The sequence below is a fragment of the Perca flavescens genome, chromosome 7, assembly GCF_004354835.1.
Source record: "Perca flavescens isolate YP-PL-M2 chromosome 7, PFLA_1.0, whole genome shotgun sequence".
Classification (NCBI taxonomy): Eukaryota; Metazoa; Chordata; class Actinopteri; order Perciformes; family Percidae; genus Perca; species Perca flavescens.
Genome location: NC_041337.1, coordinates 20,139,353 through 20,152,448, shown reverse-complemented (window position 1 = coordinate 20,152,448; position 13,096 = coordinate 20,139,353). Strand labels below are relative to the sequence as shown.

General features: G+C 39.0%; 1 protein-coding gene and 1 long non-coding RNA gene across 10 annotated transcripts; one reads left to right on the top strand and one right to left on the bottom strand.

Annotated features, from left to right (window-relative positions):
- Positions 1 to 151: 151 nt before the first annotated feature.
- Positions 152 to 1,804, bottom strand: LOC114558063 (uncharacterized). Of its 2 annotated transcripts, XR_003692899.1 has the most exons (4): positions 1,694 to 1,804; positions 1,235 to 1,474; positions 942 to 1,098; positions 152 to 252 (listed from the first exon to the last, which is right to left on the bottom strand). It is a non-coding gene; the product is annotated as an uncharacterized LOC114558063 (long non-coding RNA). The 2 variants fall into 2 exon arrangements; XR_003692898.1 differs by lacking the exon at positions 1,694 to 1,804 and having other exon boundaries at positions 1,235 to 1,644.
- A 35-nt stretch (positions 1,805 to 1,839) lies between these two features.
- Positions 1,840 to 6,056, top strand: LOC114558062 (probable E3 ubiquitin-protein ligase DTX3). Of its 8 annotated transcripts, none has more exons than XR_003692897.1 (5): positions 1,840 to 2,219; positions 3,681 to 3,898; positions 4,628 to 4,856; positions 5,007 to 5,046; positions 5,746 to 6,056. XR_003692897.1 is itself a non-coding variant. In XM_028581782.1 (3 exons), the coding sequence occupies exons 1-3, from the start codon at positions 1,914 to 1,916 to the stop codon at positions 4,704 to 4,706; spliced, it is 603 nt and encodes a 200-aa protein (XP_028437583.1). In that variant the 5' UTR covers positions 1,840 to 1,913; the 3' UTR covers positions 4,707 to 6,056. The 8 variants fall into 8 exon arrangements, 1 of the variants encoding a protein (XP_028437583.1); XR_003692896.1 differs by having other exon boundaries at positions 5,737 to 6,056; XR_003692894.1 differs by having other exon boundaries at positions 5,717 to 6,056.
- Positions 6,057 to 13,096: the final 7,040 nt, after the last annotated feature.

Below are 13,096 nucleotides of genomic sequence, written 5' to 3'. Positions count from 1 at the left end.
CTAAATTTAACCTTTTTTTTGTATGATAACTAGCTTTACAAATGGGTAATAATGTGGGCTATATTTGATTAAGTATAGTCATGATTATTTATAGTTCCACTTTCCAGTGAATCAAGTGTGATTGTAAATCGTTATAAAGAAATGTTCAGTATCAGAATCAGAAAGGGCTTTATTGCCAAGCAGGGGCATCGGAACGGGGGAAAACCAATACTGATTACCAGTGCCCAAGGGGAGAGAGGGCCCTTGAAAAGTCTGGAACAGAGAAAACAAAATGAGGGGAAACAATTGGTAACTGACTTCTTTTCAAAGAAAGGTGAGCACAAACTAGAAAACGAAATCCATGGTGCTAAACTGCTTGAATATCTCCGCAACTGTTAGTGCTAAAAACTGACTGAGACAACCCATTGAAAGAGCAGAGCATACACTTTCAAATGATAATTTGGTTATAATCTGAGGTAAAGACTAAATAAATAAACTACACTAACAATGCTGTTTGCGCACAACACACCATTATAATAGCCTAATTTGAAACATGTTTAATTTAAAATTAATAGGCTATAATGAGCAATAATAGGCTAATCAGTGTCATATGAAGCTTGGTAGCTCATCGGTAGATGCATATCCTTCATAGAGAAAGATGATAAGATCTGACTGATTTTTCACTTTCCCCACCCAGATGTTATCCTGTGGGTCTGGGGATTGAACTGATGACCTCCCCAGTCACCAGCTCACTTCTCTAACCTTTAGGCCACCCCTGCCCTTGAGTTAAAGGTTAAGACATTTTTGCATTTAGTGTGTTTCTCATGTGATCATAATCCAGGCATGTTGACTTTTGTTACATACTTACATAACATTACATCAGTTACTGGTGATGTACACAAAACTTGGGCAGTGGGTTCTATGTTAACTGTCCAGTGTTATGTAGTCTCACATTGCCATACCTTTCTCCACAGCGCTGTGGAGTGTATTCAGGGATAGGAGAAAAAACGCTTGGGGTTGTTTGCGTTAGGCCTACTTTAAGCCAATCACAATCGTCTTGGGCAGCCCTACGCTCCGGACGCAGCAATGGTGGCTCTGCAAAATAGTCTCGGGAAGGAACTTGTTTTTGGTGGAACATTTGCACCCACAAAAGAAAATGCCACATAAAATATTAAATTAAGTTAACTGTTCACACAATACAGTAACATGAGATTTTTAAATTAGCTGGATACATGGTTAAACAATTTGCGCTTACCAGTATATACCAGTGTATGTACTTTGTCCATTGCAATCCTCTCCAGGTTCCAAAACGTCCAGGTTAGAGAGTAAATGCCGTAAACATATTACATCTTTACAATCATTCCCCAAAAGAACCAAGCATGCCTGCCTTGTTGCACAAACTGAATTTTCTTCAAAACTTGCCATTTTCAGCGTGTAGCTTGCTAGCTCGAAGTTGGTTGTTTCCCGGAATGAACGAGTTTGAGAGCAACAACAGCTAGAGAGCAAGGTGAGGAACATGTCAGGCAATTATCCTGGAAATATACTTCTGTTGATCCAGACTACCTGGCAAAGTAGCAATACCCCACTGTAAAAAAATAAACTAACTTATAGTGACTGTCAGATACAAGAAATTGAATAAAAAGTACAATATACCGTCAGGCAATGTACAAGTTCCCTACCTTTAGAATTGTTTAGTAAATGTAGGCCTACTTACTTTCCACCACTGGGGCCAAACTTTTAGTTTACATTTGGTTATTGAAATGCTCTAATGATACCACCAATATCAATATATATAATCAAATTCAAACCAATCAGAGGACATTGTTTGCACCACTTCCGTACTCATTATGACGTCACACATCCTCGGAGCTCGGATACATTTCCATAACGTTACACGGAAAGGCAGCATACTTGTCGTCACATACCGGGAAATAATGGCAAACACACCAAAGAGTCACTCTGGTGGAGTGCATAAAAGTCCGGAAGACTGCGCCATTTGCTTGGACAAAATTCAGGAGAAGAAAACGTTAAAGTGCTTTCACTCTTTTTGCTCTGCATGTATCGACTCGGTTTTTAAGTTTAAGCCCGCTTGTCCGATATGCAACACATACTACGGAGAGTACACGGGAACCCAGCCGGAGGGCACGATGACGGTGATGCGCAGCTGGCAGAGCCTGCCTGGCTTTGAGCTCTGTGGATCGATTGTCATACAATACAGTTTCCCAGCAGGGATACAAGGGGTGAGCCTGACACTTGTAACGGAAGCTAAAAGCCACATGCGTAACGTTAGGCTACATATCAACAGAGCTAGTTTAACTTCATCTCTCAGCTGTGGTGATATTACATATGTCCGCCAGAGGGCGCTGTTGTTTGTTTTTATCACAAGTCGATAGCGCTGCATATGGAGATGGATGGAGGTAAATGCTAGATCAGATCTGCTAGACGTGTCGACGTAGTTAGGTTTAGGCATGAGGAGTGGGGATTCGTTAGGGTTAGAATAACAAGGTAAGCCAATCAGAGGCAGAATAAGGCAAAAATAAGGCAGGCCACGAGTCACGTCTTATGACGTCGGTACTTCTAGCGCATCCGATCTAGCATCTAGGACACATACATCCATAAGCATCTGGATTAGGTATCATAAAATGGCCGCCAATTCTGTTCGGTGTCACAGAAGAACCATTATACACCTGAAGAGATTTCTTCCTCAAGGTCCAGTCCGTTGTTTAAAAGCAACATCCACTGTGAAATATTTACGTTTTAATAACCGTTGCGGAATCCTAAAGAGATATGAGGAAGTGATTTCAGAGGGCATCCTCCCGTTGCTATAGAAACAGTGTAGGGGTGGATACATGGATGTAGCCTAAAACCTAGAGAGGATGCTTGATTTCACTATTATTTGCCCACAACTTGTTATATGATTATACTTCTTAATCTAAGCAACAGTATAATTCTTTAAGTTATTTGATGATAGATTGTTTGATGGATCTGTTTTATAGGCTATACAAATTCAAATTCTTGCTTTAATTAATGTGTTAAAGGGCAATTCATAGCTTCCATATATACTGACAAATACAACAATAACCAGACACCTTTCTGTGGCATAATATTTTAGAAACCAGCATCATAACATCATAACTGTGGAAGGAGTTTGTTTGTGTTTTTCATCTCGTGTGCACTAAAAGCACCTCACTAACCCTGTATTCAAAGTGTTCTACAGGTCAGGATATAAGGGGAAGAGGTGTGTGAAGGTGTGTGTGTGTAGGACAGCGACAGCGAGAGAGAGGGGTTGATATTTTTGGATGCTGTACAATACTAAAGGCATCTTAAAGTTTCTGAAGTGTTTGTTGTATAAGGAATGCTTTCTGGGCCACAGGATAATTTCAGATTCAGTACCAACCTCCCAGTAGCAGTAGAATTCTGGCTTTTTCTTACCATTTGTGACAGTAGTAACAACTCCAACATTTGTCATTGTTTAGTTCCTTATAGGGAGATGTCATAATGAGCTCTACCTCCTAATCAATAATACATGTACATAAATGCATCAATGTCTTGGTCATGAGAACCTGTATTGCCACAATTCGTAAAGGCAAGATTTAAATATATATATATATATATATATATATATATATATATATATATATATATATATATATATATATATATATATATATATATATATGCTGTTGTTTACCACATTACAGCCTGAACACCCAAACCCTGGGGTGAGGTACAGCAGCACTTCTCGTACTGCATTCCTGCCAGCCAGCGAGGAGGGTGAGAAAGTCCTGAAGCTGTTGAGGAAAGCCTTCGACAGGAGACTCACCTTCACCATCGGACGATCTGTCACCACAGGCCTCAACAACGTCATCACCTGGAACGACATTCACCACAAGACCAACATGGATGGTGGTCCACAATGGTATGCATTATTGCTGTAGTATAATCACCTTTTTTTGCCTGTAAATGTACAGAAATGTGTTTTGTTGGCACATGGATAAAAATGTCATTGTTATGTGAGGTCCCATGTTTCTCTTACATCACAACCTAACAGTCCTGTGATGTGATTATGCATTGCCGTAGATTAAACTACCCACTTGTGTATATAAAGGAGTTAAAATGTAAACAGGTAAAACAGGGACGGGAACATTTTATTGCACATGAATACTTTTACTTTTTATACTTTATGTACATTTTGCTGATAATATTTAGATACTTATACTTAAGGTTTTGAATGCAGGACTTTTACTTGTAAAACTTCAAATTCTTTCACCACTACAATTTAATCAGGTATTGTTTTCAATGAATGCCTAACCATACTCATTTTCAGTAATGGACACTATTAGGAATAAACAAACACAGCACAGCTGAGGCTGATGGGAATGTGATTAGTTTTGCAAGTATTAGTCATAAACTAAAGTATTGGAAAAAAAGAAATTTGACCTGATGAAGGCGCTATATTAAAAGTGAAAAGATCACGGAAATCCTCTGTGAGATGAGTATATTATATAAGCTTAGGTGTTGCAAAGACTTTCTCAGCGCTAATTTAATTGGATAAATACAGGTTCAGTAAGCTAAAAGTAACGTTTGTATCCTTGTTTCAGGGATGTACTTACTGCATGTTATGCTTGTTTGTCTTTCTCCATTCCAGTTTTGGATATCCAGATCCAGAATATTTGTTCAGGGTTCAAGATGAGCTTCGTCTTACAGGAGTGACACAGGATGACTGATGGGTGAAGACTATCAAAAGACATCCTCAAATAGATTTAAGTTTCTTGTATTGTTGCAAAGACTTTTTTGCAGTCCTCAAGCAGGGATCGTCATCTGATGTTTTTATTCTATGAAGTTAATACATGGAGCGATAATCTTGAGAGACGAAGGTTAGTGGCTTTTCCCAAAGAAAAAATATTTTTTTCTGTACAGTATGTTATCCAACAAAACAAATATTACAGTACATTAAATTAGTAAAAGGGGTCTGATAATCAGATTTAAATAATGTAAATATTATAATTTGTAACACTGGATCACAGGTCTGGTGCCTAACAGGAGACCTAGGAGACAGAACAGGTGGTAAGTGCACTTATCATCTGTGAAATGGATAGGTAAAGTTTCCTAGGGAAATAAGAGATGATGATGTATATGGCATTGTCATATGTAATTTTTTATGTTTAAAGGACAATGTGATATTCTGTATTTCTCTTATTGTCAACAAATCCCATGAAAAGACCAAAACTAACAATTAATTTATCCTACTAGCAAGTATTGCCTGTGTAGCTAAAGCCGAAATAAGATGTGGCTTCTTCTTCTGTGCATAGACCACCATTGTTGTTCAAAACCTAATAAAAGCATGGGTGACATTTTCCTTCATTATAATGAACATGGACACTGTAGTTTATTTTAAGTTGATCCCACATACACAGTCCTGCTGCAGTTAATATTCACTAAGTCCTCAACAAATGCCCTATTTACGCCTGTTTGTGTAACATTTGCTAAATACGCCATTATTGACATTGAATGTATTGACAGATGAACTTGTGCATTGTTGCTTTTGGTCCTTTCGCAGGATATGTTGACAATAACCAACACATAGAATATCACCAGTCTTATCATATAGCACCTTTAATACCATATTAATTTATTGTGTGCCTTTTATATGACATCAGCCAATGTATCAGTGTTAAGTCGAGTCATATATCTATGAAACTCTTTTAGTCCAAAAACATCTTTATATATTTTTCAGTCCTTCCTTTTGCCTGTCAGGTCCACTAGAGGGTGATGCTCTCCTCTAGGAAGACTTAGGATGGCGTCTGCTTGGTATGCAGCTGTATCATCATAATCACAAACCCACAGTCCTGCAGCACCTCCCAAACCTCATCAGCCAAAGTCAATGAGAGGAGAAGGACACCTGCTATAAATGATGAGTCATGTGTTTCTATGGTGCTCGGGGAAGTTTTAGCAGCAACATACTAACAGAGTATGTTAAACTGATTGATACTGTTAAAGATGAGTTGTGGTAGTTACATGCACAGAACGAAGCAGATTCAATTTAAATGGCAATAAAGACAAAATGATTCAAGGCTCATCTGTTGTTGAATTGAAAATGTAAATGTGTAAATGTAAATGTGTAACAAGTGTCTTAGCCATTACTAGCACAAATAAAGCTGAAAGATATTACAAACAGAGAAGCTTTCTATTGTTTCAGATCTCTTTTCATGCAGCAAAGCAGGACAAACAAGCTCTGTTTTTGCTTTTAGCTGGGCTCTGTGACATCTATTTAACCAAGTTACAACTGAATATGAATAATATCCAGCTGATCTTCTTCTTAGTGATAACATTAAATAGTTATCTGATGAGGATGGAAATACCTTTAACCTATATTTCTCTATCAGAAAAAGTTCATATGTGACGAGGCGGAGTTACTGTGCTCGGCCTCTTTAGCGCTCTGGTGTTTAGTGGCTGGGGGCATTTCCGTGGCCTTGGATGTCAGGGCATCTGCTGCTCTCACAAAGCAGACCAGGTCCCATCTGGTCAAACTCCCCCTTCTCTCCTTTTCTCCCATTATTCATCAGTCCATCCATTTTTCATCATAATCGTTTTCCCTCTCATGGGCCTTTATCAGTTTTCTATGAACTGTCGGTTTGTAATGATTTTTTAATCTGGCAATTACTTACCTTACCTGCTGCAATGTTTAGAATCACATACTTGATACAACTTCATGACCATTTCATCACATTTTTGCACATTTTGTTGTGATTTATTACTATGTTTTCGACTTTTTAACAGAAGAATGACTTACAGTGACAGACTGGCAAATTGGCATTCTAAGTAGTGGAGCAGATTGTGACAAAAAAGAAAAGGAAAATGGAGCACTGAAAATGCAACTTCATTTGAACATGCGTAAGATATGTCATTTGAAAGGCTGAAGCCGGTTTCCATAAGTAGACATCCCTCCCATCTGACTGTATTTCTTCAGGCGTTACTGTTCAAATGCAAATTATATTGCTTAAACTAAAATAAAATAGCATGGCCTTAGTATTTTGTCTGCACTCCCTCACTAATGTCTCAGAAACTTCGGCTCCAGAATTTACATTGCAATTGAATGCCCCTTTGCCATTCAGTAACCCTTCCCTGTTATTGTCTATCTGGACATCTGGAAATAAGAGCAAAGAATTAAAGAAATGTAACCAGAGATATAAATATATCTATCAATGATTATGCAGAGCAATAGGGTGGGTGGATTAAACATGCATCAATTTAAATGGCCAGTGACAAGCCTCCACTATAAAAATGGATTGATGACAGATTGAAAATAAGCTCTCGGTGTATGGATTAAGAGTGATACATCTGTAGCTGCTTACATTCATTTCCATCAAACATCGCTCTAGTTTGTTGTGGCAGGAAGACTTTAATATTCTCCCTGTAAATAGCACCAAGGCTTTGGTGATTTCACCACCCTCAGGAGGGGTTCCCAGAAAACACCCAGACATGCATACCCATCAGAGGAGAAATGTGCCGTGTTTCCTGTACTAGAGATGATAAGAAAATCATTACGTGACAATACAGAGCTGTTGTTCTCACCCCCTCTCCCCACTGTGCTCCTTAATTATAGTGTCTCTGGCTGTGGGGAGAACCCTGGCACACCACATGCCTGCCTGCCTGCCTGCCTGCCTGCATGCCCCCTCATCTTCTGGTGTTAAAGCCACCCAATCACAGATAAACCTGTCTATCTGGGTGCAGGGTGTGCTACTCTTTGTCTCCCTTTACTGTAATGAGGATCAACTCCACCAGACGTAGCCTACTTTTGCATACCATAAAAATTATATCTAAACCCAGTTTGTTCTTTTAATGCCAAAGTTAACAGAGATAAAGATTTTCTGTCTTCCCTGAATTATAACTATCTATATCCAAATCATGATGGACAATCAGGCTGTGTTTGTAATGTTGGGGAAATGGACAGGATGAGGCATCTGTCTCCATACACACTCTTTTGTGTGACAGAATGTCAGCCCACACCGCTGACATGCTCATTCGCTGAGCCTAAGGCTGTTTGCTTAAGAACAGCAAAGTGAAGGTGGGTGTGTGGGTGCTCTTCTGTGGCTTTTGTCTGTGTGCCCTTGACTGCATCTGTGCATACAGTATATACGGATATGCACTAGTGAATACTTGTGTGTGTTTATCGAGGCAGTTTCTCGCATTCTGTTCTCTGATTCATAGCCGGGGCTACACTGCTTTTTGTCTGCCTGATTTAGCAGAACAGACCCTCTGCTTTTCTTAGTAATACTGTCAGATTTACTGACTTATCTTACAGACAGAACACAACAGCAGAGCTGGCAACTATTGGGGTCTTTGGCTGGGTTGTCAACAACACAGATTGAAGGCTCTGCTCAAGCTGTTCTTCATTAGCGACAGCTGAGTTTCTCCCTGATATGAGAATAGCAGCTCCATCATCTGTCCTCTGTGAGAGAGATTAAGATGTCTAGTAATTACCTCTCCAAACTTAAATCAGGAACAGTGTTAATATCAGTTGTTTAGTAGTCTTATATAAGTGTTTTGTTCAGATCACACACACTACCCAACCACATAATCTCAACTGCGTGAAACTACAATAACAGGCTGTGCAGCAGTGTGAAAATATTCACCAACAGCTAAACAAAATCCTCTGCAAACACAGTCTAATATTTTCTTGGTGCATTAAGGAATGCCTTTGTTGACTTTCCTGTCTGCATCCTCAGCTTTGCCATTCCCTTTCAGACTGCCTCATGTAAGAGCAATTAGCTGTGGCTGTCATGGCAACTAGCATGACCTTTCTGTCACTTTACAATTGAGAATTTCAACCAAGGCCTGTCTTTCTTCTGAACAACTGCAACAGCTGTCTGGAGCTTTTTCATATTAGTGGAAAAAGTGATTCTTTTTATTACATAGAGCAGACTGAGGCTGGCAGAAATTTGTCTCGGTGAAGACACTGGATACATCATGTCTCCACAGGTATTAAAAGACTGTTAGTTAAGTGGTATTGTGGATTTCATCACGTTTTGATGCAGCCTGGTGGCACTTGTACTGTATGTGAGCCCCATTGAGACTTTGGAGGCACCAGTTCTTAAACTGCTTGAATAGCAATGAGCCTTTGTATCTCTTCATTCATATGCATAGCAGATCTTCAGTTTGACAGACCATACATTCAAGTAAATGGAAAGTACAGTTTGCTATATAAATTTGAAATGAGGAGTCAAAATTCACATCAAACAGATATGTAATAGATCTCCTGTGTTTGGATTTCATCCCCATTTATTTAGACTTGAAGACTACAGCAGAATGACTATCTAATTAGTGTTAAATTATTTTTGTGTTAAAAAAATGTGTTTGAACAATTGTATTTCTTATACTGATGTGCCAAGGTGTAGGCTGAAAATGCATTCTCTGCTGCAGCTGAATGCACCTTCTGACAGATATTGTGGGCCACACAAAGATTTTATTTAGAGGTGTGATGTGACTATTTCTTGTACTATAATTCAGGTTGAGCACCTATGCAAATATACAGATACAAAAGAAGATCATGCTAAACCTGCAGCACTATCAGACAAGTAATACCAGTCTCTAACCATTGGTTTTTAAAGATCTCAAGGTTAAGTGTTTGAAGGCAGGAGAGTTCTTGTGATCATAAAGTGGGCACCTTGCTTCACCTGTGGTTTGTTGATGTAGAGACGTCACACTTCCAGAGGGCCAAGCAGGAGTTTTTACAATTAGCAAATGGAGCAGCTGCACCTTATGGCAACAAACAGCTAACTCAGCAGTTTAGCGAATGAATCATAAGAGTATACAGAAAGCTTAATCATGTCAGATAATTATAGCAGAAGTTGAAGAATGCTGTGTAAGTAACCCTTCCTGCTACAGTGTGTCCTTGTATGATACATAAATCAGTGTGAGTCATAAGATACATTTTCATTCATTCATTCATAGCCCCAAAAATAAAGATTGTACACTGTACTATAGTACAGTAACAGACTGGGAAGAAATAGAAAAGTAGACAAACCAGTGAATATGGCATACCTCCCACAAACCCAAAAGAATAGGGACATTTTGAGAGAAGCTTGACTTTTATCTTTCAGGGTAATTATTTTCATATTCAAAATTTCCTGGCATACATACTGTATTTGCTTAGCAAACAGTACTAAAGCACCAGGTTGCTTACTTAATTTCATGATTTGTAAGATTGAAAATATAGTTTTTTAAAATATCACTAAATAATTCTGAAATGAGTGTATAATGTCATATGATGTTACACATTAGTCAAACACAGTCATGTATGCATATTTTGTCTCTGTTTAAGAGCTCTTTAAGAGCCATCTCAGTAATTACAGAGATGGAGAAGAGGGAGAAAGTGATGTTGAACGAGGTTCAGTTGAAAACCCCAAAACAGCTAAAACTATATTATTGCTTTTGAAATGTATTAATCCAAAAAACAGCTAAAACTATATTACTGCTTTTGAAATGTATTAACCCAGAAACAGCTAAAACTATATGATTGCTTAGAAATATAATCATGCTAAAACGTTGTGTTACTGATATTATTATAAACATGCTTAGAGATATGTTAGCATAAACTGCTTTGTGTAACTGTCTGCCAGACCCTGCAGCCATAAAGAGGAAGTGTCTGTGGAGGCCCTGGGTGCATACGTTTGGGGTTGAGGCCCTGAGTGCACATAGGGGAGAGAAAGATGGCTGCATTGACCTGGTGTTGAACTGGTTCGTTAGATTGTATGTTAGATAGTGAAATGCATATGCATATAGGAAATATTGTCACATGTGACGATGTTTTACACTGTGCCTCATATTTGTATTGTATTACCATGTAAGGTGAAATAAAATGGCAAAACACATCTCACTGCAATGGGGGGGTTGAACCTCATGAAATGTATATATAAATATAGGTGCTTTGCCAACAGGAAGCTCTCTCGACCTCTCTTGCTTTTTGGGGCATCCTGTGCTTTAGAGCATTTTGAGTGATTGAACTCATTCTGTTCATTTTTTCATTTTATTTCTATATAGCTTATTTGCTTTTTTAATTTTTGCTGCAACTAAAATAAAAATACCTGTGTTCGTATTGAACAAGGGAACCCAAAAAACCTTGTAAATCTTTTGTGCCTTTTTAGAAGACTTTTTTCCTTTTTTTTTTCTTTTTCCTCCACTCCAGCCGTGTGAGCGGGGGACACCCCTAAAGGGGCAGCCTGGCCTCCTCTTTAACCGCTTCTGGTTTCCAGCAACCGCGGGGACCGACTTGACAAGCAGAACTTTGATCCTCCAGCTGAATGGAAGCTTCTGTGACCCTGGCAGAAGTGGCCGTCAAGTGTGAGTAATCAATTTAAATCCTGTGGTTGTAAAGATCTCCTGACTGCATTGTTTTTCACATACAGGAGACATCTAGGATGTCAATCAAAGCCTCTTGTCTCGCCATCGAGTTTTCTACCAAGGCGAGGGCCCTTTAATATGGGTGTGTGTGTCTCTCTAAAACAAACTAAAATACAGAAAAGTATCTGAAATAACTCCTTTTAATATAGGCTTAACCATCTGCCCCGCTGACAGTAACTGGGGTTGCTGTACGGCAGAAGAGGGCATAGAAGCGAGGGTTATCGAGGGGAAGACAAAGGGGTTGGCTTTAAAAGAAAAAGTGATACAAAGCCTCAATAACTGTCACATCGCTCTACAGTGAGCATTTAAAGATAGTGTGGCATACCGATTCCTGTCACAAAGGTGCCTCTATGCATTTTACTGCCAGTATCAAGGCAGGAAGTATTGCAATTGGGAAAAAAAGCATATTTACTTATCAAAGACACCTCCCAAGCAGTTGTGAATCAAAAACCTTGGAATATGTGAGTCAAAGAGAAGAGGAAGAAGAAACAGAGGAAAAAGAAGAAACAGCTTTTGGAGGGAGGACACAGCCACATGGCGAATGAAAACCCCCCACCGGAATATCTTTGGAGCTGATGTGTTGCATAGTAACAGACTGCATTCCAGTATCTAGACCATGCATTGATTAAAAACTTCTTTTTTTTCTTTTTTCTTTTTTATCTCAAAGTACTTTATTTTTTAAGGTGATGATGTATACCCAAACAGAGCCTTGAGTTAAATGTAGAATGTTGAACTAAAACATTTGGTGTGTGACTTCAAATATGAAACCATGCACCATTGCTGTGCCGGACCACGCTGCTTGGTAGTGATGCTTGCAGTCTGCTGGTCTGACGAATGTGAACTCTGACCTGGGAATCTTCAGGAGCTCAAAGTTTTATTGTTGTGTGACACATTCTTGAATTGCCATTTGCATAATGTTAGGATAAATAAATGAGAAGCAAAGTGAGTGACTGAGGCTAAGGCATAAGGCACCTTTGTTATACTGTAAGACAAGAAGATGCACACTGCAGTTAGATGGTAAAACACTACATTTTCTGTGATAAGGCCCAGCTCTACTGTTTCCCTCAAAAAATTAAATGCATGCATTATACGCCTGTCTCTTCCTTTAGTCTATAAAAAATGTAAGGAAACATGCTTTTCACAGATAAAACAGCTACCTGTTGTTGTCATGACAACATATCCCTGCAATGAAATTGTTGCAAATCAGCACATTGAATGCCAGTTTAATAATTACACTGATAAAAAAAACAGAGTGTCTATATAAGCCTCTCTTTTTTACTGTTTGATCTTTGCTGCTGCTACTTGGCTCATTTCAGTTTCTTGTGGATGCTGCCTGACAGTGAAGACCTCTTCCCAATGCAATGCTTATGTAATCTGCATTGGCTCTATGCTTCAGTTCCCCCTTTGAGTATGTACATGCAAGAACATCCCTCTACTGTGTGTATTCTCAGTGCTTTTACAGCTCCCCTGTCACTAAGGATCAATGTCATTGCTCTGCTGTAGTGTTTCTCTAGATACACACCTTTAACACTCCAGTGTCCGTATCTGCAACAGGGCAAACAGAAAGCATTTCTCTCTTCAAAGTACACTTCATTTGATAGTAAAATAGAGATGAGGTTTATACTCAAAGACACTGAGCTATTGAAGATATCCTCCCATCTCCTCACACACCCTCCCCCTCGGCCTTTGCTCACTCCTTATTTCTTTCCGCCCA

Bases quoted from the DNA above. Each gene is read 5' to 3' on its own strand.
- LOC114558062 (XM_028581782.1), top strand. From the start codon at position 1,914: ATGGCAAACACACCAAAGAGTCACTCTGGTGGAGTGCATAAAAGTCCG. The intron at 2,220-3,680 runs GTGAGCCTGACA...ACCACATTACAG, and splicing joins TCCCAGCAGGGATACAAGGG to CCTGAACACCCAAACCCTGG. The intron at 3,899-4,627 runs GTATGCATTATT...TCTCCATTCCAG, and splicing joins ATGGATGGTGGTCCACAATG to TTTTGGATATCCAGATCCAG.